At 41.7% G+C, this 22,354-nt stretch overlaps 1 protein-coding gene across 6 annotated transcripts; it reads left to right on the top strand.

Moving 5' to 3' along the window:
• The first annotated feature begins 1,635 nt into the window (after positions 1 to 1,635).
• Positions 1,636 to 17,756, top strand: pip5k1ab (phosphatidylinositol-4-phosphate 5-kinase, type I, alpha, b). Of its 6 annotated transcripts, none has more exons than XM_076988442.1 (17): positions 1,636 to 1,831; positions 3,892 to 3,933; positions 5,286 to 5,320; positions 5,723 to 5,803; positions 6,349 to 6,479; positions 8,352 to 8,469; positions 8,663 to 8,815; positions 9,037 to 9,336; positions 9,935 to 10,158; positions 10,720 to 10,803; positions 11,129 to 11,177; positions 11,336 to 11,417; positions 12,028 to 12,183; positions 12,328 to 12,439; positions 12,530 to 12,592; positions 12,715 to 12,802; positions 12,951 to 17,756. In XM_076988442.1, the coding sequence occupies exons 1-17, from the start codon at positions 1,786 to 1,788 to the stop codon at positions 12,951 to 12,953; spliced, it is 1,767 nt and encodes a 588-aa protein (XP_076844557.1). In that variant the 5' UTR covers positions 1,636 to 1,785; the 3' UTR covers positions 12,954 to 17,756. The 6 variants fall into 6 exon arrangements, with proteins under 6 accessions (XP_076844557.1, XP_076844558.1, XP_076844559.1 ...); XM_076988444.1 differs by lacking the exon at positions 1,636 to 1,831 and adding an exon at positions 1,854 to 3,371 and having other exon boundaries at positions 3,889 to 3,933; XM_076988445.1 differs by lacking the exon at positions 1,636 to 1,831 and adding an exon at positions 1,854 to 3,242.
• The last annotated feature ends 4,598 nt before the right edge of the window (positions 17,757 to 22,354 follow it).

Genomic DNA, 22,354 nt, shown 5'->3' on the forward strand with positions numbered 1-22,354 from the left:
ATATTGCCTTGTTGTATCCCTAGGGACTCCCAGATGCCATTTTAAGAGCCATTCCATGACTGTATTAACTGAAGTGTGTTAGCTGAGACCCCCGGGAGGGTGAAGGGACAGTGGAACATGAGTGTCCTGCTTTGACTCTTTTTCCCCCCCGATGCTGAACAGGTCTCAATGTGAGATGCTGCAGCCGAGCTTGAAGCAACTGAGTGATGCATCAAATTCTTGAAGGCAGGCAGCAAAAACAGTGTGCATTACACAACCAGACGGGTCCAGCCACCCCAGACTGGGTAATTAGCTGCAGAAGGCAGCAAAGAATAGTGCAAGGCACCTGGTTAAAGAGCTGAAGCATCAATTGAAGCATCAATAACAACAATAACAACAAGAAGCACAATTTTGATGTTGATATAAAAGCATCTGCCTTCCACATTAAAATGGTGGGTGTGGCTTCCAGATGAGTGACAGCTCAGCAACTAGTGTGTGGGTGGTGCAGAAAAAGAGGATACCAATTTCATCTTCATCATCTTCTTCTTCTCATTATTATTATTATTATTATTATTATGAGAGAATACCACTCCAAATCAACACCATGAACCTGAGTTGGCTGGAAACAGAACAACTTTCAGCATCGCTGACACAACCGAGAAGCTCCTGCCATGTAAGTTCGTTCACTCTGGCCCATCAGAGTGAGCAGGCGAGCTCCCACTGTACATGGAACACCCAACTGCAAGGGAGCGATGAGAATCCCGCTCCAGCCCGTCACCAGCAGCCACGCTGACGTGGGAGGGAGAAAGTGGCTTCCAGTCATGGTGGCTGAGCCAGGTGCACAGGTACTGGTTATACAGGTGCATCTTTAAAAAATTCAATATTGTCGAAAAGTTTTTTTTTTCCAGCAATTCAGTTCAAAAAGCGAAAGTCGTATATTATGTAGATTCATTACACACAGAGTAATCTATTTCAATCGTTTATATCTTGTAATGTTGATAATTATGGCCTATAGCCAATGAAAACCCTTGTAGCCTTAAATGTAAAACTTAAATGTAACTTAAGCTATATGTAGCTTTAAGTAGAAATCTACTCTGTTTATTAAGCTAATGCAGTTTGTGTTTGTAATGTAGAGGCAGTTAGATTATAAATGATGGACAGTAATAAATTCTGATAATTTTATGATCATATTACGATCATTCATTGAAACGGACACCTTCTTATCAATTTGACTCTGTAGACTCTGTAGTCTTACATAATGTTTGCCAAAGAAATCAGATCAGGGGATGCATGTTTGTGTTTACTGCTGAAGTCATGTTTGTGTTTACTGCTGACGTCATGTGTGTATGAAAAACCTGCTCCTTGTCCTCCCCTCCTCCCATTGTACTGTAAATGGTTGTATGTGCTCTGCACTTCTGAATTGTTTTTGGAAGTTGAAGAGGGCATGTTTAAAGGGTCATATAAACGGGGCCCTGGTTTTTAAAGGGCCAGATAAAAGGCCCCCACATGCATCAATCTGGGCATCCCTGAACCTATAGGTAACACTTTTGGCAGATTTGTAACTAATACACAATGTTGTATTAATGTTGCACATATTTGATGCCTCCTAAACAAAAACTTTAAACCCTTGTATGCATGTATATCCTCGTATGTATGAGTGTGGTTATGAGTGTGGCATTTAAATGCACATTCAGCACCCAAAACAAGGCAGACTGGCCCTAAGTTGAAAGGGTTAGTAACGTCACTAGGAAGGAGCTGGACCACGAAACCCAGCGGAGGCTGCACAGCTGGCCGAGCTCGCTGAAAATGGCCACCGCCGGTCCCGCCGACTCGGGCTCGACCGCCCCGCCAGGTACCGAGACCGTTTTAATCGCGTGTATGTGTGTATTCGTGGTTAAATGAACCCGTTCGTGTGAGCGTCGAGCGGGGACGTTGTCGGGACGCGTCCGCGGTAAGTTGAGCGCTGAGACAACAGCCAGGAGTGTCTCTAACGGGGGGGAGAGACCGAGACGCCGCTTCACGTTCGCGGCGAACCGACAACAGTTGAGCAACTTGACCAAGAAATCTCCGTCTAGTTAGAGACGTTTGGCCAGTTCGCGTTATACAAAAACTCCCCCCTCCTTTAACTAGTCTGTCGGTCTTTTCAGGTCTTGTTTGTGTACTTGGCTGGCTCGCGCTAGTTAGTTAGCTCAATAGCGTTAGCATAGCTAGGCTAATTAGCATAGCTAGGCTAAGTAGCGTAGATAGGATAGTTAGGCTAACTAGCATAGCTAGGCTAACTAGCATAGCTAGGCTAACTAGCATAGCTAGCAAGCAGGCAAAACACAAGAGTTGGATGGGATTGTGTTCGCTCAGCTATCCACTAAATTGTCTACCCGGCTAGCTGGCTAGCTAACTAGCTCGCTGTCAACGACATCAATACATACGATAGCTTAGCTAGCTGGTTGACTACCTAGCGGGTATAGGGTGCAAGCTGCTTTATTTTATATAAGACGACTGGCTGCTGTTTATCTGAGGAATTAAAAAATAGTTGTACATTGTTTTGGGCTCTGAGGTTAACCCGATTACTGCAGCCATTCATGCAGCCAAGTAACGTCCAGTCCTTTAGTTAGCCAGCCTGCCAGCATAATGTAACATAACTTCAAATGTATGTTGTGTGTTTTTTTTTGTAATTTTAAGTTGTCTTTTATTTACTTGTGTGTTTTACTGATCAGATTTTGTTTAATTAGCTGTATAACCGAGGTGTATACGCACGGCGGTGGTTTAAAATGTAGCTATCCAGCTAAATATGTGAAAGCTGGACAGGTATTGTGAGCCATAAACACTGATTGACTGGACAGAATCCCAAACATGATGTTCAGTATTTCATAATATCGAGTTTCTTATTGAAATGAATGCACTTGCACATATAAAGCAAATCTCATCTGTTGAGTGTCGGTTTATAATGCACACACTGCACAAGGAGGCAGTTTTTGATGCAAATAATTCTGAATTTTTATAATAGGCAGTTGTTTGAAAAACATTTCGGGTCTATTTCTGTGTACAATATGCGTAATATATTAAATAGAGAAGCATTTTTTTTTTTAGGTTTGCACAACATTGTTCAGGTCAGCTGTGTTTAATACATTTGATAGCTTAATTTTAGCCTGCTAATTATATTGCTTCTTCTGTTTATATCTCATATTTCCATTCATCTGTGCTTGCTTGTCTCTGGGGTTTGGGCCTTGGCAGTTCCTTTAATGGAGTTACCTACTTGGTACCAGGTATGATACCAGGAAGAAAATCTGTGCGTCCGGTTTAATTGTTTCCCCTTTAGTGACTGTTCTAGGGCTAGGACGCTGGTCGCTGTTATTCCTGTCTGCATCGAACACCTGATCCAGCCATTCACAGTTCAGGGAAGGCATTTGTTGACACAGTCATGTGTTATAGGGTTAGAGCTAGGGTCTAGGACCAGTGGGTTAGCTCGAGTTACCTCTCACTTACTTGCCCACTAATGTGGTTAATTATACGAAATACACTTACACTCTTGGACAAAGATAGCATCACATTTATCATTCAGGGCATCGTTGTATTTTGTTGCTATCATTGGGCCTTTCTGCCTGTTGAAATGTTTGGATTTATTTTCACATTGCTGAAAGCTCATGTCTTTCTGGAAAGACCGTGTTTGGCACAAGCTAAAAGTGATTGGAGAACAGCAACTTTCATTTTCCAATTTAAAGCAAGCTGTGACTTACATCTGTGACTGGGTGTCAGTTGGATGGTAGTCTGCTTTGAAATACCACTGTGATAAAAGTAACAATAATGCACATTATCCTATATCAAGATTACGCTAAATAGCACGTGTTTCAGAGACAAACTAGAGAAGGCTCATCTTTTAGAAAATAATTTTCAAGATCTGTTTTACTCCTGCAGATGTGAGGACTCCATTCTGGAGAATGCTGGCTTCTCATGGAGGTAGCAGCATGATTGTGTGCTGGATGTTTCTTCCTGTGTGTGTGAATTTTCCATTAAGTTTTAGAATTTGACCCTTGAACCAGCATTTCAACTCTGAAGAGCTGTTGGGCATTTATAATGATGGGTGGGAATGTTGTTTTGGGGACGTGATAGTGTTACAGTTAAAAACAAGTGTAACTCTATTCTGAAATGGTAAGGGTGAACTGCTGGTGATCTGTTTGTTTACCAGGGGTGCTGCATGTGGTGATGACTCCTTAGAGTTAACAGGCTAAGCAGAGGAGCAGGTTGACTTCCTCTATTAAACAGGTTATTGGAGAACATTGTAGCTTAAAGCCCTCTACATGGTTTTTAGAGTTGATAGAGCCACTTGAACATTTCATTGTCACAACACTTCATGCTAACAGTAAAAGGAAATTGGTGTGTGTGTGTGTGTGTGTGTGTGTGTGTGTGTGTATAGAGAGATGATACAGGTGCTGGTAATGTTTTACATAATAATCATAATAAAATTGAAGTAGTTAGCAGGTCCTAGCAGTTAGGGGCCGTCTGAGCCAGATGTTTTACAGACTGCTGCTTGGATGTGTGCATAAACATGTAATTGGTCCTTTAGTGCTTTCATGTTGTACACAACCCCCAATTGGCATCATTATTGACCAGATTTAGCACAACCTGCTGTGTATAGACTGTAATGTATTGTTCTTGCTGTGTAATGAAGTATTTCATAATTATTTAATTAGCTTGTGAGTCCATGTTCATTTTGCAACATTATTGCACAATTAATAAGACTTGAATCTTTGGCCTGTTTGCCGGTCTATGATATTTCCCTTCTGTGGAAATAGGAAATAGTTTGTGCAAAAACCTTTGCAAAATATGCTTGGTTGTTTTGTATTTAAAAAGACGAGTGATTGCACAGGCAACTAGGCTCTTCATGGCATCTTCATGGCAGCTGTCATCATGTTTTTGTGCATCATGTCTAGCTCGGTGCATCTTTGAGTTGCATTAGAAATCAACACCTTTGATTAATAAGATCCAGCAAGTGTCATCAGAGAGAAATGTAACACACTGTTCTGCAGTGACACGGGAATGGTTACGCTGCTCTGCTCAGAGGTACTGGGACATATGTCAGAAGGTTTACATGGCATGGTGTTTTATTAAACCGCTCAGTCCACAACCCCTGACATTATTGATCAAGCTTCACTGCATTACACTAACTTGCTGACTAAAATTCTGACTAAATGTCATTGCCTTTGCACTTTATTCTGTTATTAATTATATCATATTAATAACATATGGTATATGCTATAGGATTAAAATGCTCGGTTTGATATTTCTTTTGCTTGATTTCCTCTCTCAAGGGTCTAGTGGAAGTCGGAAGATGGCCACACCAGAGGTGAGTGGTGGGGTCAGGGACTTTTTTTTCAGATCTTAATTAACTTCTTGCTAAGTTTGTACTATATGCCAGGGTTTTCAAACTGATAACTAGGTATCAAATATGTATATTTTTGATCTAACAATTAGCCTGCATGTTTTCTGTTACTGTATATTCAAATTTGTAAGAAATACATGTTTTACTTGTATCTAAATCTGTTTCTTGCTGGCTTGGTGGGCTTACCACTGTCACAGATTGTACGTTTGCTAGCCTCACGTACTGGAGTTAAAACTAGAGTTTTCCTCCCAGTAACTCAAATGTTGTCCATACGTTTGGCACTTGTCATATGAATGTCTTTACTGATGTACAGATGCATATTCACTGCATATCTTTTCATATTCCTTTGTTTATCTCCTTTTCTAGGGTCCAGGGTTATCTCAGAGTATGAAAAAGACCATTGGTCATCGGGGGGTTGACCCCACAGGAGAGACCACATACAAAAAGGTCAGCATGAAGTTAGTGGCTAAATTATGGTGGGAAAGGTGTGTGCGTGTGTGTGTGTAGGGGGTTAAGGTAGAATAAGATAAATGCAAATGGAAAGGTAGGATTTTAATCAATATTTCAATCAATATTTTACCCTGGAGAAGGATTCCACAGCAGCAAGCTAAATTTAGAGGGGCAAGAGAAGTCATGTACCCAAACTCTCTGCCACTCGCACAAACCCAAGTTCATAATATTCAAACAGCATGTCTGCTTCTCACTCCACTCCTTTCCCCATTAGCCTCGCTGAACTCTCATTCCCTCCGGGGGGGAGGGCATTAACATAATATTTATACCCTCATGCAGCTAGCTTGTAAAGTCTATTTGAAGCCAGCTGTTATGTTACATCAGATATCACAGGGTTACTCTCGAAAATAAATACTCAGTGCTCCTTTAAACTAAAAGAAGGTCATTTATCAATCAAGATATCAATGTTTTTGGAAGATGTTCAGGCCATTTAGGATTCTGCTTCTGTCTTTCCTGGTCTACCTGTATTTTCCTCCCCTCAGACGACGTCTTCTGCACTGAAAGGAGCCGTCCAGCTCGGCATCACCCACACGGTGGGCAGCCTGAGTCAGAAGGCCGAGAGGGATGTTCTCATGCAGGACTTCTACGTGGTGGACAGCATCTTCTTCCCCAGGTGTGAGCGTGTTGGAGGCTGGAGGACACGTTGCTGCTGGGCTCCACTTTCAGCAGACATGTAGCAGCAGCCTTAATTTACTCAATTATTAGCTCGGTTTGAGTCCATTTTGTATTACTTGTGATTTTCTACCATCTCATATTTTTCCATATTTGTACTGAATGTTTTAGCCACAGTACATAGTTTGACTTCGATGACTTCAGGAAAATTATGGCCCACACCACTGACGGTTTCCCGCAGCCTAATAGTGTTTAGTGGTTAACCACACTGGTCTCCTATGGGTGACCGGGGTTAGACCCCATCTAGCAGTCCTATATGTTCCACCAAGAAAAGTCCCCCTAACACTACATTCTCCTTTTTAGTTAAATGACCATTTTAATAACATTTTAAAGGGTGCCGTGCACCAATGGCAGAGAAGCCTCCAGAAAGCAGTATTGATAAAACCATCATTTTACACTAAAATGTTTCAGCCTTAACACCCTAAACCTGCTGCATTTAAAGATTCCACCCCTCTGATTAGGCTTAACAGGTCGTTTCTGTGGAGTCCTGTGGTGTAATTGACAGCAGTCGGTCACACCTGACACATTCAACACAACCATCTCCAGCTCGTTGTCGTAGTAAACACATTTTTGGTTGAAATGAACAGATTATTGGTCACATACCAAATCTTGTTGTTGTTTTTTTTTTTTTTTTTACAAATTAGCTGTATTGGTGGTACTGCATTCAGTGTCCTTTACTGTCATTACATTATTTTTTAATAGAGTTACATTCTAGCCAGCCCCGTCGACAGGGGGGGACAAACGGGTCTGTTGTCCCGGGCCCCAGGGCCAGGGGGGCCCATCAAAGAGCCCAGCAATTTATTTTTTATTTAAAGTCTATAATTCTTAAATAATCTTGAAATCTTTAATTAATATAAAATTCTGTACTCAAAATAAGCTCAATGGCTAAAATATATATGTTTTTTACCTATCTGCATATTTTCCATTAAGTGCATACACCCCTGCCTCCCACTGAAAAATAGCGACCGTAGCCGGCTGGTACCTGCCCAACAGCGGGAAATACAGTGGTGGATAGTTAAAGTAAATACAGAAATCTGGAGCGCAGAAAAGAAAGGAAAAACATTTACCTGACGAATTTTAAAGTTGCATTGTGTTCCAGGTTTGAAAAGTGCTGGAATTTAGGCTAAAATACTTGAAAATGCTTGAAACTTCGTTTCACAACATATCTGTCTGACTGAACAGTTCTCTTGTATTACGTTAACAAATACGAGCCTCTTGTAATTGCAGGACGAAACATGAGAGAACGTGAAGAAGTTAATTTTGGGCGTTTTGAAAATAAACAACCATTAAATAATGTGATAAAAAGCGAATTATTTCGAATCATTTCGAATATATGTATAAATATTTAACTTAATTAAGTTTAACGTGCTGGAAAATATTGAAAAGGACATTGAAAGTGATGTACAAATCCTTTAATTCCACCTTATAAAGATGTATGAACCCGGCAAACATGACTTTGTAAATTGCACTGAAACGCGGCGCGCGCGAAGTTACAAAAGTCGAGAGGTGCACGACCTCGCATCGACAGCGCGTGAGGCTCTCGCGCATGGGCGGAGCCACAGCGATTACGTCATTTTCGCCTCGCGAACCCTCGTGCCTCGCGATGTGCGCGGGGGGGTGGGGGGTGTTGGGGGTACATGAAACTTTCTTGTCCCGGGCCCCAGCAAGACTGTCAACGGGCCTGATTATGTTGTTATGCTGTTAGCACATTGGTTTTCCATAGGAGGGGAAATTGACACGTCAAGTTTAATATATTTCATACTTCTTTTGTTTCCAGTGAACAGTATTCTCTTTCCTAATCCTTATTCTACAGTGAGGGCAGTAATTTAACTCCTGCACATCACCACGGTGACTTCAGGTTTAAGACCTACGCCCCCATTGCCTTCCGTTACTTCAGAGAACTCTTTGGCATTCGACCCGACGACTACCTGGTCAGTCAAACTCCTCACCTGCTCATACACACGCATGTTCAAAGATTCTGGAAGGTGTCTGCAAGTGTCATATTTCTAACCCCATTCATCTTTGTGATGTAAGTGGATGGTATTTCTTGCTCAGCGAGTTGGGTGTGTGTGTGTGTTTGTGTGTGTTTTGCGTGGGTGTGTTCGTCCATGTGTGTCTTTGCAGTACTCTCTGTGTAACGAGTCCCTGATAGAGCTGTCCAACCCTGGTGCCAGCGGCTCTATCTTTTACGTCTCCGGTGACGACGAGTTCATCATTAAAACAGTCCAGCACAAAGAGGCAGAGTTCCTGCAGAAACTGCTGCCCGGTTACTTCATGGTGTGTAATCAGCCCTTATTTATTTATGGTGACTACTCATGTGTCTGTGAATGTCTGTGTCTGAGTGAAAGCGGGAGGGAGGAGGGTGATGGAGAGAAAGAAAGAAAGAGGTCACTGCAGGAGTAATAATATACAGCAGGACCAGCCACTCACAAGAGTTTCACAATATCTTTCACCACTTGTGAGACCCTGTTGTTTGTGTCTTCTGTCCCTCATGGTAGAACCTAAACCAGAACAAGAGGACGTTGCTGCCCAAGTTCTATGGCCTCTACTGCGTGCAGGCGGGTGGCAAGAACATTCGCATCGTGGTGATGAACAACCTGCTGCCACGCTCAGTTCCCATGCACCTCAAATACGACCTGAAGGGCTCGACGTACAAGAGGCGCGCCTCGCCCAAGGAGAGGGAGAAGGGCATCCCCACCTACAAAGATCTGGACTTCATGCAGGACATGCCCGAGGGCATCCAGCTCGAACCAGACAACTACAACGCCCTCAGCAAAACCATCCAGCGCGACTGCCTGGTGTGTGTGTGTGTGTGTGTGTGTGTGTGTGTGTGTTGGTGAGTGTGTGTGCAATTTTACTCCACAACCACTTAGACACCGCTTAGCTACTGTACTTACCCGCCAATTTTATTAGGTGTCCAGTGGGTGCAGTCAGTTCATAAGTTGTACAGGTATGACCTCGTGTGACCCAGCGGAGCACAACCTGTAGAGGGTTGGTACTCCAGCACAGCTGGTGATCTCTCCGCTCTATCACACCCTCGACTAAATCTGACCCTTATCCCTGTGGATTGATGGAGGAATATTTGAGCAGGGAATCTGAAATCTGCTGGACCTGTTCAGAACCAGAGTTGTGCACCCCTGCTGTAGCCCAGTCCATAAAGCCAATCTATAAAGGGCTGGTTTGGATTGGAGGATGGCTCACGTAAATTGTCCATGATGGCAAATGAGCTATAAGTATCAAAACATTTATATAAAATGTTCTTATAATAAATTGCTTCTTTAGAGAATGTATGTGACCGCTATTGTAAGACTTCAGACACTGGAGACATTCGAGTGTGTGGAGCGTTTACGCAAGACCTTGAAGATCACGGTAGTGATGAGAGTTCTTGTGTGTCAGTTGTTACAGAGCTTCAAGATCATGGACTACAGCTTGCTGGTGGGAATCCATAATGTGGACCAGGCGTGTCGAGAGCGCATGGGGACAGTGGACAGCAGGGGGGCGGAGGGGGTGATGACACCCGACCAGCGGAGGCCTCAGGCACTGAAAGCTCTCTACAGCACAGCCATGGAGTCCATCCAGGGAGAGGCTCGTGGGAAGGGAGCTCTGGACAGTGAGGACCAGTGAGTCACCCAGTGTTTAATAAGGGTGGGACGATGAATTGTGACACGATTCATCATGATGCACAAATGTGACGATGTTCTTTGCAGTGATGGATAATATTACCTTCTATTATTACGCAGGTGCATTGTTCAAACACCAGAGGTTAGGCTTGACCTATAGAGATGTTACAATAGCACATTTTAATACAATAGCATGCTAGAAACCAATTGTGCCTTGAATTCGAATTTGTTAGAATTTTTTTGTTGCTGCTGAGGAGTAACATTTGTTGCATAATATCTATACAGTATTTTGCTTAAGAAATAAAAAGAGGGCTTTCTATTGGTTATTTCATATTTTGAGAAATAGAGTATTGAATCACCTGCACATCTGACCTGCTGCGTGACCTTTTTCTGTTCTTCTTGATACCTCCCTTACCGTGTTTGTTTTTCCCACGTTTCTGTCCAAGATCTCCTGTCTAATTCTTCAGCTCCTTTACAATTCCTCATTTTTGTTCTGTGCGTGTGAGAGATACAGGGATTGGACTGATATGAAAACAATATTTCCTCTGTCGCCCTCTATAGATGGGGAGGTATTCCAGCTCGGAATAATAAAGGAGACAGACTGCTGGTTTATATTGGCATAATCGACATTTTGCAGTCCTACAGGTAACCCAACACCACACAATTGCTGTTGTGGTTGTATGGTCATTGATTCATTTCACATTTTCAGAGAGTTCAGAAAATGAACTTCACCACATTTTCATCCAGTAATCAAGATTCATTTAGCTTGAAATGATACCGTAAATCACTGCATTTAGTTCACCAATGAGGAGAGGCTACTGTAACAACCATAAAAGCTGATCTAGAGTTTTCTTGATGACCATGTTCGCTGGCAGGTTACCAACACTAAACTACACATATGGATGTATTTGATCATTATAAAGTAATGGTGAATGATGAAAGAACTTATCCTGACTTTGACCGTTTTCAGATTCATCAAGAAGTTGGAGCATTCTTGGAAAGCGCTGGTTCATGACGGGGTAAGAGATCACCTGAAATATTCACAGCCCTGTGACTTGCGTTCTCAGACTACATAAATGTGTGATTAGATGATGAAACTCCAGTTTTGCAGGCACGGTTGTCTGTGTGCTGTAGACTGTAGTGTTGTATACTGAGTGTGTGTGTCTTGGACCTGCAGGACACCGTGTCCGTCCACAGGCCCGGTTTCTACGCTGAACGATTCCAACGCTTCATGTGCAACACCGTGTTTAGGAAAATGGGTAGGGCTTTAATATTGTCACTACCCACGATTCTTTGCTCTTAACGCTGTTCTGGCTCTGATTGGGTGCTTTGAATGGGGCAACAGTTATTCGTGGGTATTGGGTTTGGGGTCAAAGTTCAAATTAAAAATATAAAATATCCGTTGATACTTTGGTAATGGTGTTGTTGTGGGCGCCTACAGTTTAACATAATTAGCTCCTGTACTCACGTAGCAGCATGCATTTCGCAACCTCTCTATGCTCTTAATGCTGCATGGGTGCAGCGTTGAACTAGTTAATGTTAAGAGGTTTGTAAGATGGGGTGGAGGTGGTGTTGGGGATGTTAAGAGGTTTGTAAGATGAGGTGGAGGTGGTGTTGGGGATGTTAAGAGGTTTGTAAGATGGGGTGGAGGTGGTGTTGGGGATGTTAAGAGGTTTGTAAGATGAGGTGGAGGTGGTGTTGGGGATGTTAAGAGGTTTGTAAGATGAGGTGGAGGTGGTGTTTGGGATGTTAAGAGGTTTGTGAGGTGGGATGGAGATAGTTTTGAGGAAGTTGGGTGGGCACCAAATTTCAGCCCCCTGCAGCTCTAGTTTGTGTTGACATTACGCTGCACGTCTTTGTGTCCCCCAGTGAAGTCGTCCCCGTCGAAGAAGAGTCGTAGTGGCTTCCAGAGTGTGGTGCGGAGGCTGCCCATGGGGGGTGTCGCCCCTAGCAACTACACCATGTCTGACCCCCGCCTAGTTTACCGACCCCATCTCGCGCAGCCGGACACTGATGCAGACAACGGTGAGGCACGAGAGAGGAGGCACCAGTCATAGGAAATGGAGGCTCTTAAGATATTGACTCGTGTGTGTGTGTGGTGTGTGTGTGTGGTGTGTGTGTGTGGTGTGTGTGTGTGTGTGTGTGTGTGTGTGTGTGTGTGTTTTCCAGACATGCATTCTGGAAGACCTGATTTACTCCCAAGGACAATTTCCCTGACTGGAACATCCAGTGATGAATTTGTGGACACTAACCAGGCCAACTCTTCTGTGCCCACCCTGAGGTACAGACACGCCAGGCTCTCTCAGTTCTACCTGGATACCTTTTGATGAAATGTGAGTCTCAACGTGTGTTGGAATGTTGTTTGGTACAGGTCTGTAGGGGTAGAGGTGCACAAGTCCGCAAGTACAGATCCTGACAACAGCGCCCCCCACAGGTAAAACTCAATACTGGGATTTTTTTTTTGTCATTTTAGCTTTGCAGTCTTTGCAGTGTTGGTGGTTGTGGGTAGTAAATCTCTTTCTCTGTTTGTTCCTTCTGTCTCTTTCTCCTTTAAAGTTTGGGAGCTGAAGGTTTGGATGAGCAGTCGGGTAATGAAGATGCCATTTCTCTCAAAGACATCATTCCAGAGACCAACATTTGTTTTGTAAGTCTTACCTTGCCTGGTTAGTTTACGATGCTTGAGCATCAAATAAAATCACATTTACTTTAGACTTCGTATTGTCAGTGCCGGTGTGCTTGGTGTTTTTGAGAGAGAGGAAAAACTGACAGATTAGATCATTTTCATTTGACAGTAAGAGGAGAGACTGACTGGGTGCTGATGAAGGGAGAAAAGAAGAGACGTGTGAAACGCCTGGGTGCAGCTGGACGCTGAGACTGGTCTTCCTGTGCTGGAGGATGGGGGAAGCCGAGCTGGAGGGTCTGTGGGTGTGGGGGAGGTAGAGAGAGGAGAGAGGGGCTCTGTTCTCCCCAGCACAGGGTATGATGCTGGAACTACACCTCCTCACTACAGAGACCTTCCTGGAGCTCGCAAAAGTCACCTTTCTGTGGGCATGTGTTTCATCTCGCCTTTAAAACACACACACACACACACACACACACACACACACACACACACACGCTCTCTTGAGCCACTGCTACATGCATGAAGGGGCTTTCTCTCATACTCGCCAATTTCATTCTGACATTCCTGCATTTCTCGATAGATGAATAGGGTTTTTGTGAATTCTTTTTTATTAGTATTTAATCATACTGGGTGTTCTAATCGCCCTTATAAATGGACTATATCAGTGCAATGTGCTAAGGGTTGTTACTTTACCACCTCATCTCAGCACATGGTTTCTTGACGACCAGGGTAGACTGGAGAACTCTTTGCCCAGTAATTGTGGATGAGGAGTATACCAAGCGTGGAGATCAGTGCTGTATGCTGCTGCAAGTTCAACCAGAAGAATTTTGCTGAAGGTGAAAGCTTTAGTAGACACAGCGTTCAGTAGAAGAGGAAGCAGTTCCACACCAGTCATGGGGTTGAGCTGAGATTACGGCCACTAATCAACTCACGCCAATCCTTTGTGCTTTGGCTCCTCTAACCTACACTGCTGTGACTGGGATCACTGACTACTGCCATGTTGTGAAATCCCAGACGAAGAACAGCCACACGGCAGTAAGATTTTATTCTTCTGCATGCGTGACAAATTGGACAGTTTTTTTTTTTTTTTTCCCCCCCCACCACAGGTTAAGATGATTTCAACCTGATAAGGGTTTTGTTATGTATCTGTTTGAGAGTGAGCCAGCCGATTGACTGTGTTAGTTAGGCTTGTCTCTCCAGCTGTCCTGTTGGTGTCTGTGCCCTGTGAGGATGCGTATGTGCATCAGGCGAGGGCAGTCAAACATGAAGATTGAGTTTTTTTTTGTTTTTGTTTTTGTTTTTTTGTTTTTTTCTCTGATGCCAGTATGGTACTTTTACGTGCCAGATATTTGAATGTTCACAGTTTCAGAGACAGAAATGTCATTTTCTTTTAAGTACATTATTTTTTTTTTGCTGTAAAAGGTTTTCAAAGCAAGTAATGTATTTTTTGGTTGTTTTTGTGATTGTTCTGGTATTATGTGCATGCTGTTACAGTATAGGTCACGTGTTTTAACTTTTTTTTTGTGTTTGCATTTAAGTCTTTTGTTATTCTGCGCATTGGCTTCCTTAATTTATGTGGACGTTTGATTGGTCCTCTGGACTTTGTCTCTGTCAATGACAGGTGTTTCCATTCTTATATGGACCAATTAGCAATCAATATTCATAAGTGGGTGGGCATGTACTTTTTTAAAAATATGCCCACTTCAGTAATGCCCATGGCCTTCAATCCATTGATGTACTGTATTTTATTTTTTGTAAATAGTTGTGTACATATTTATTGATTGTGTTTACATGCCTATTATAATGCTCTTAGGGAGCAGTTGGTATATTCTAACTAAAGAACTAATGCATTAGTGAATTAACATGTTTATATTGTCTTCTGTTTTGTCAGCATGCCATTAATCAGCTACATTAACAACATTATGGAATTGTGCTCATTTCTGCTGGACCCGGAAGTTAACCAGACTTTACATGGACCAAACAGCATTACTTATGCAAATGCTTTGATATTTCAGTGTGACGTAAACTTGCCATTGCCATTATTTGCAGACCTCATTTAAATATGCTAAACAGACTGCGCTATTCTGCATCACTCTGTCTTGTACAGTAACATAACCCCTTTGTCAAGCCCATAGAACATCTTCATAATTCCTTTGTGTTAAACCCCCCATTTTATTTCCAGGATTATTTGAGTGTGAATGTTATCTGGTGGTGGTGAGGGGGGGGGGGGGGGGGGGGGGGGGGGGTCGCATGGGGAGTTTACATGCACAACTCTACTTTAGGGTATTGCATTGAGGTCAGGAGTTCTGAATAAGTGGTGGACTATGGGACCAAATGTTCATTTATTTCCTGGTGGGCATTTGATCTTAGCTAGTAAGGAACTGTTACTTCAGCAGGACTGAGTTCTGCTGCTTAGAAAGAACTGGCTGTGCTTGATTGGGTCAGAGTAGCATCGTTAGCATCGTAGCAATGTAGCCGTCTGCCCAGTTCAATTGGACCAATCAGTTATTGTTCTTTTCTGAGCCAGCAGTGCAGACATATACCCTACCCAACATCATACTTTGTCCTTTAAACACCCGGACGGGTAAATAATCCTGACTTTTGTCCATGACCTGTTTCTCCGTGGAGAGGGTGGGCGGTAGGGTGTGTGGTACGAATGGCTAAAGACAAGCCTGGGCACTTAAGTCAACTGAGATGTAGCTGCAAAGGAAACCAGTGAAGTCTTCAGCCCATCCGTAGTGGTGGCCTACTGTCTTTGATACTGTCTAGCATGGGAGCCATTTTGTCTGGACAGGTTGGTGTTGACTAGAGCGAGGAGAGGTAGTGGCTGGGACGTAGCGAGGTACAGCTTTCTCTACTTTATTAAAATGACCTGTCTTCTCTCTAAAACCACTATAACAGTCTTAACTGTTATATAGCAGTGATGTTACATTTGTTTCCCTGCAATATAGTGGGTTTTGAGACAATAACTGGAATATTTTAAAGGTTTTATGTATGATCATATAGAGTTGAATCAGTCATGGATGTACTGTTCCTAGCTGTGTCTGCTGAGGAAACTGTGTTCCTCAACTGTTAACAACACAGCTGTAGAAATGATAGACTGGATACCCCCTCCCCTTTCCCCCACCAAACTGGAAATTAGGAAGCTTCAATACTGCCATAGAACTTGTGTAAACCACAGATGCTGGGTGTGATGTCTCAAATATACTTTTTCTGGTTTTTATTTGTTTGTTGGTTTTTAAAAAAGGCTTGGTGAAGAGCTGGAGGCTAAGGATGCAATTGCCCAAAGCACCTTGAAGTTTTGAAAACTTCCAGAATTGCTGTTATTTCAACCATGTCGTCATTAGTATTAATGATCTATTGTTATTATTCTTTAGCTGAGATGCCATGCACAATTTGCATCCATTGGTTCTGGTTTATGGACGGGCAGATGCAAGGCCCCCCTGTAACATGATGAAACTAAAGGAGATGTGGAGTGCTCACCTCTGGGCAGCCTTTGGAGAAACAAAGTCTGTTTTAACCAAATGCTACTCGGTGCATCTCAGATTAATGTGTTGTTTTATTTTACAAGTACATTGTTTCTGAAAAGTCCTTTAATGGTGTATGTTATGTTCATGCATGCAGTCATTTCACCTGTCATCACTATGCCCTGTTCATGCTTGCAGCCTCTAAATCACAGTATTAATTTCTATCTCTATCTCTAAGTGTCACTGTATATCTCCTATTAGTTGTGAACTGACAAATTTCACATGTATAGCCATTATGTCCTGATTTAATATCATGATATTTTTTTTTTCAATACATGCCATTTTCTGATCAAAAAGCAGGTGTAAAATATCTACAGTGGTATTTAGTTAATGACACTCTATGCTGTGCTGTTTCTGATGCAGCCAATTACTAATCTTATGGAGCGTTCCTGGAATCCTTTATGCCTTTTTGTTCAAGGAGTCTGGTGTACTAGGCCAACAGTCTCAAAGGAAATCGGATCTTTCAAGTAATTTCAGTTACTGCACGGGTGCCAACTTTGTAGTAGCTAGCCAGTGTCCAGTGCAAATTATTGTGATAAGTGTCTAAATTGAAAATTTCATAATCTGAATACTAGATTCCTTTTTTAAGTTTGTCAGGATTCTCGTTTGGTTTGTATTTCTTAACATCACGCAAGGAACTACACCACCCTGATCAAACTGAGATTATAGGAACTCGTAGTGTGTGTTATTATGGTTACAGCTTTGAGTTAATTTGAGGTTAAATCAAACTTTGCCTAGACGACTGGTGAACAGTCTTCTAATAACACCAGGCTGTCTGTCTTTTTGCAGTTTTTTGTTTTGGTGTTGATCAAGTAGGTAGTTTTCTGAAATTGACTAATGCACAACAGACACATCAATCTTGCACAATTCATTGAGGATCGTATGCTGACAACAAAGACACTACAACAGCATATCAACTATTGCAATATGAGCTCTTCTGCCAACTGAGTTTTTGATTGTATTTATTAAATAACCTTTTTTGTTTGTATTCTGTTTGTGTATAGGTACCTTGTAGGTTTATATGAACCTTAAATATTCTGTGTACCACAAATGATTGTATGTATTATGTAAAGTGGCAGAAAATAATTTTTGAAATTGCATTTTTGGCAAACGGGGCAGTTTGACACTGTGTTTCATATATTTGTTGGTATTATGAACTACAATTCCGTAAAAGGTTTTTTTTTTTTTTTTTAAGTATGAATCTTTGGCAGTTGCAGGAGTCTGTGACTGACTGCTGAAAATGCTGATGGCTATATTTTTAATGGGCCTCTGTAAAGTGTGTGTGTGTGTGTGTATATATATAAACCATCACGAAAATGCCTTTCCTCCCTCCATGACTGCTGCCTGTCTCCAACCATCATCAGTCATGTGGTGGTGGAGGTGGTGGTGTGTTTCCATATTGTCCCTCTGATTTTAAATAGGCTAATAAAAATATTTTCTAAAACCTTCCTGGATTGGCTGTTATTTCTCTCTTTAGATTCATGGTGTAATATACTTTGGCACTTAATCATGTTTTCATTTTCAATACATATTTAACCTTCAGACTAAGGACTTCTCTGGGTTCACCTCATCAAACACAAGTGTGTGAATAAATGTTGAACACGCAGAGACTGAACTCTTGATAAACTCATCATATTGTTTGTTTACTAAATTAGTTTGATATTAACACAGCAGTGTTGACTTCTGTAGTTGGAAATGGTTGCTATAATTGTGTATTTTAGCTGCACGTTTGAATCACAGGACACATTTTAATAATTGCGATAATTTTGGATTAATCCCAAAGTGCAGAAAGGCAGATGTGTCCATCAATCTTCATGCAGAGACATCGTTGTGCTTTGCACAGCTTGAGGCTGTAAATATTGTGAATATCTGCGGTATTAGATGTTCCAGGCTGAAGGTACTGAGATGGGTGCCATCACCACGGTCCACTCTTAGTGTTGGTCAGAACACACATGGTTTCAGACGTGTTCCAGCACGTTAATTAGCAATGCTGAGAATTGTCCACTGGAGCCTTCAGGCTTAAAGGTTAAATTTGTGTGTATGTGAAGTCAGAATATAATTAGTAGTCCCAAGTATTAACAAAGTTTAACTGGTAATAAAAATATTAATTGTTGGATGAAAATTACCCTATTGACGTGACTTGTAGGCCTATGCTAAACATACGTTGGCTTAACGTGAAGTTTATCCATGATATTATAGCTAACAAACATAATTTTGCAACTACTGTTTATGCTAACTGGCTAGCTAGCTACATGGCAAATAGTTAAATAAATGTTGCTTCTGAAACATGAAGTTTGAAAGTCTTGAGTGGGTTTACATAAGTAATTCATATTTTTTAGAAAGATGCTTATTTATAATATTCCTAATACTTTTTTCATGAAGTGGTTTTGTTGCTGTTTTGTCTGCAATAAATAATGTTGCTAAATTAGGGCTTTTTAAAAGAAAATAACATTAGCTTATAAATATATTGGTTAAACCTAACTTTATATAAATGTATTAATTCAGTGTTCTTTATAAAATGAAAGACAAATCTGCTAATTTGGCAATTTATTGTTTTTTTAATTGTTTCTGTATTATTCGCTTAGCCTCTCAGTCAGTGACTTCTGACTTTTATTTTGAAGACGGTCAACCATTGGCTCAACCAGTTAGTGTGTATATGTATAGCGCCAAATGTCATTGCTTGACTTTAACAACAGCGACCTCAGTGGGTAGACAGTGTCATCATTTATGACTTATCAAAAACTCCCAAAAAGCAGTCATGATATCGTGCATTCACAATGAACTCCCAATGTAAACATTTATCCACGCCATGTGAAGCAAATTTCTCTTTATGAATCCTACAAATGGGGGTTAATTATATACCAAATCTACACCTGGCTGATATGTGAAATTTTATGTCTTATACGAACAATTAGGTGAGAAAACTCTTGTGTTGCAAGCCAATACAATACTAATACAAATGTGTATTTTGCATTGTATTGTATTGTGATACGTGGTATGCTGTGGGAAAATCATTGCCATTACATTTAACATGCACAGTATTTAGTAGCTGCCACACCTGCTCTCATCTTTGTTAATATGTGCTCCAAAGTCACACACAGCTATTTGTTTCAGGGGTAGAATGCCACCGAGATGTTCAGCAATCAGTTTGCAGTGTGTGACCATCTGTGCTGAATAATGTTCTAGCAGTGTTCCTGACCTAATTTTGTCATGTTGTGAAACAATTTCATATCCTACAATTTCTCCCTGTTGCTGTGTCTCACGATGCTCCAGGTGTTGAGTCCCTGAGGTAATTTCTCTTAAGTCTAGCAGGAGCTTCAGTCACTGCTGTCACACAGCAGCGTAAATCACTGTCGTGTTCTGTTGGGAGAGGAGTTTGAGGGTTAAGACCTGCATCTTTGGACTGTAATATTTGCATTTCTAATACTAGAGCAACTTCGTGTGGGACAGGAATCAGTATTCAAACTTGTTTTTTATCTGCTGTTTGAAAAATTACAAGATCAGGATTTGGGTGATTCTAATATTGAAGACTGTTGTAACGTTCTTGTTAACTCTTCTAAGCCCTTCTTGTCTTTCTGTGTCTGACTAAGTGCACTGTGGCCTTCTCCTCCCATGAGCCATTGCTCAGGGGGCATTGGGGCAGTCACCGATGAATATTCTCTTATATGAGCATATTCCTAAAATAAAATGTATTGTAATTTGGTCCTGGGCCTGTTGCTGATTTTTGAATGGTCGTCATTTTTCTGGGGTAGTAGGGTGGCCCAGGAATTTGACTTTAATCTACAAACATTGTAATTTTGTTTGAGCAACTTTGTGCCTTTCGACTGTTAAATGTTTTAACAACTTAGTCGTGCTGTGTTGACACTGATCTCTTATGGCAAACAAATGAAACACTACTGAGATTACAGGCTTAATTCCAACGACTGCAGGCTGCATTGCTGTGCTGTATATGGTCAGTAGCCTTGACATTAAGAAGCATAAATATGAGGTCGACCATTGAACTTGAATGCAAACCAGAACTGAGAATCTGGATGTACTGGTACAAGAACACAAAATCATTTACTATCAGATTGTACCTTGGGATAAAAATGTGTAGTCATCAGGCACCTATGGAGCTCTTAATTCCATCACTGAGTTAACTGCTTGAGATTTTTTATCAATCTACATACTCTCAGTCAGGGTGCGAATTATACAATGATAATTGGGGGGGTCAAGTTTTTTTCAGGGTGTAAATTTCACTGCATTTTTTTTGTAGTATTTAACATTATATGTGAGAAGTACATTTAAATGTTTTGACCCCCCCCCCCCAAATTATTGGTTTTGCCCCTTTAGGGGGGTTGATGCCTTAAATGGGGGGGGGGGTCTGACCCTCCCAATCCCCCCCCGTAATTCGAACCCTGCTCTCAGTCCACCAGGCCACTAAATGTTCCCATTGAGGAAACTGGAGATTGCCCTGATGAACTGGAGTTTGCCCTGGTGAACTGGAGTTTGCCCTGGTGAACTGGAGTTTGCCCTGGTGAACTGGAAAATGCCCTGGTGATCTGGAGTTTGCCCTGGTGAACTGGAGTTTGCCCTGGTGAATTGGAGTATGCCCTGGTTTAATGGAGTTTGCCCTGGTGAACTGGAGTTTGCCCTGGTGAACTGGAGTATGCCCTGGTGAACTGGAGTTTGCCCTGGTGAACTGGAATTTGCCCTGCTGATCTGGGGTATGCCCTAGTGAACTGGAGCTTGCCCTGGTGAACTGGAGTTTGCCCTGGTGAACTGGAATTTGCCCTAGTGAACTAGAGTATGCCCTGGTGAACTGGAGTTAGCCCTGGTGAACTGGAATTTGCCCTAGTGAACTAGAGTAATTTAAAGAAATGTTAAAATAATCTTTTCAGCTGTGTAAAAATATACTCAGTGTTTTTTTTTAGGTTGAGCTGATTATTTGAGTGATGGTAAACAGTTGAAAACAATAACAGATTTTTTTTTCATTGGGGAGTATATGCATTTAAGGAAATGTATATATACAGTATTTGTATATATGTAGGCCTATATTTATTTCATAGATGCTTTTTATTTTTAAACAAATATTAGAAAATATTGCTTTTTCTAAACTCGAATATGTTTTATTAGGATTGCTTATCTTTTTAAGGTAATCATTTGGAAACAGATTAGATTATGGTCATCTATCAGTTTCAGATTTGTCTTAGACTTAGACAATCTTTATTGTCATTCATTGTACACGGGTGTACGCAGAACGAAATTTCACCGCATATACTTGCACAGTGTACAACAGAGATTTGGATATATAAGAAAGAAAAATAAATTAGATGAAATTAAATGTATCATTAGAATTCCAGTAACCAGGGTTGAGAGAAGACTTCAAGAATATGATAGGTGGCATTCCAGGATTTACTAAAGTCCTTGGCGAGAGTGAGCCAACAAGGATATAGTGTACAAGTGTGGAAGTGCAGAAATGTAGCAGCAGGGATGATTTAAATATATGTATGTGGAATGGATATATATGTACATCTGCTTATATCTATATGTATATACAAATCTACAGATTAAAAAAAAGAAGATTAAACAGGATAGCAGCCCGAATAAATATGAATTCACTTGAATTCACTTGAATATGAAGTCACTAGGCCGTGAAGTTGGCCTAACCGTGTCGCAAGGAGAGAGAGGAGTCTGTTCTCCATTCAAGCAGCAACATTCACAAAGGAAAAGAAAGCATGTCAGTGAGAAAGTGTTTGTCTCCCACCACCGCGCAGCTCTCTCTATAAAGAAGCAGGTTAGTGTTGAATATTGCGACGGAGGCTTCACGAGGAGGCTGGAGCTACACACACACACTACACACCGCAAAACAGCAAACTCAACATTCTGTGGGTCCTGCACAGTCGTGTACCGCAGTACCGTCCCGTTACCCTATCAGAGGGAGAGAGAGAGGGGTGGGATGGAGAGAGAGGGGGGGAGGGGGGAGAGAGAGAGGGGGGGAGGAGAGGGAGTGGGGGGAGAGGGAGGGAGAGAGATAGAGAGAGAGAGAGTGGGTGAGGGAGGGAGA

Source organism: Brachyhypopomus gauderio, unplaced genomic scaffold, assembly GCF_052324685.1.
Source record: "Brachyhypopomus gauderio isolate BG-103 unplaced genomic scaffold, BGAUD_0.2 sc62, whole genome shotgun sequence".
Classification (NCBI taxonomy): domain Eukaryota; kingdom Metazoa; phylum Chordata; class Actinopteri; order Gymnotiformes; family Hypopomidae; genus Brachyhypopomus; species Brachyhypopomus gauderio.

Coding starts and splice junctions, on each gene's coding strand:
- pip5k1ab (XM_076988442.1), top strand. CDS start 1,786: ATGGCCACCGCCGGTCCCGCCGACTCGGGCTCGACCGCCCCGCCAG. Junction 9,337..9,934: donor CCATCCAGCGCGACTGCCTG/GTGTGTGTGTGT, acceptor CTTGTGTGTCAG/TTGTTACAGAGCTTCAAGAT. Junction 10,804..11,128: donor GACATTTTGCAGTCCTACAG/GTAACCCAACAC, acceptor GACCGTTTTCAG/ATTCATCAAGAAGTTGGAGC.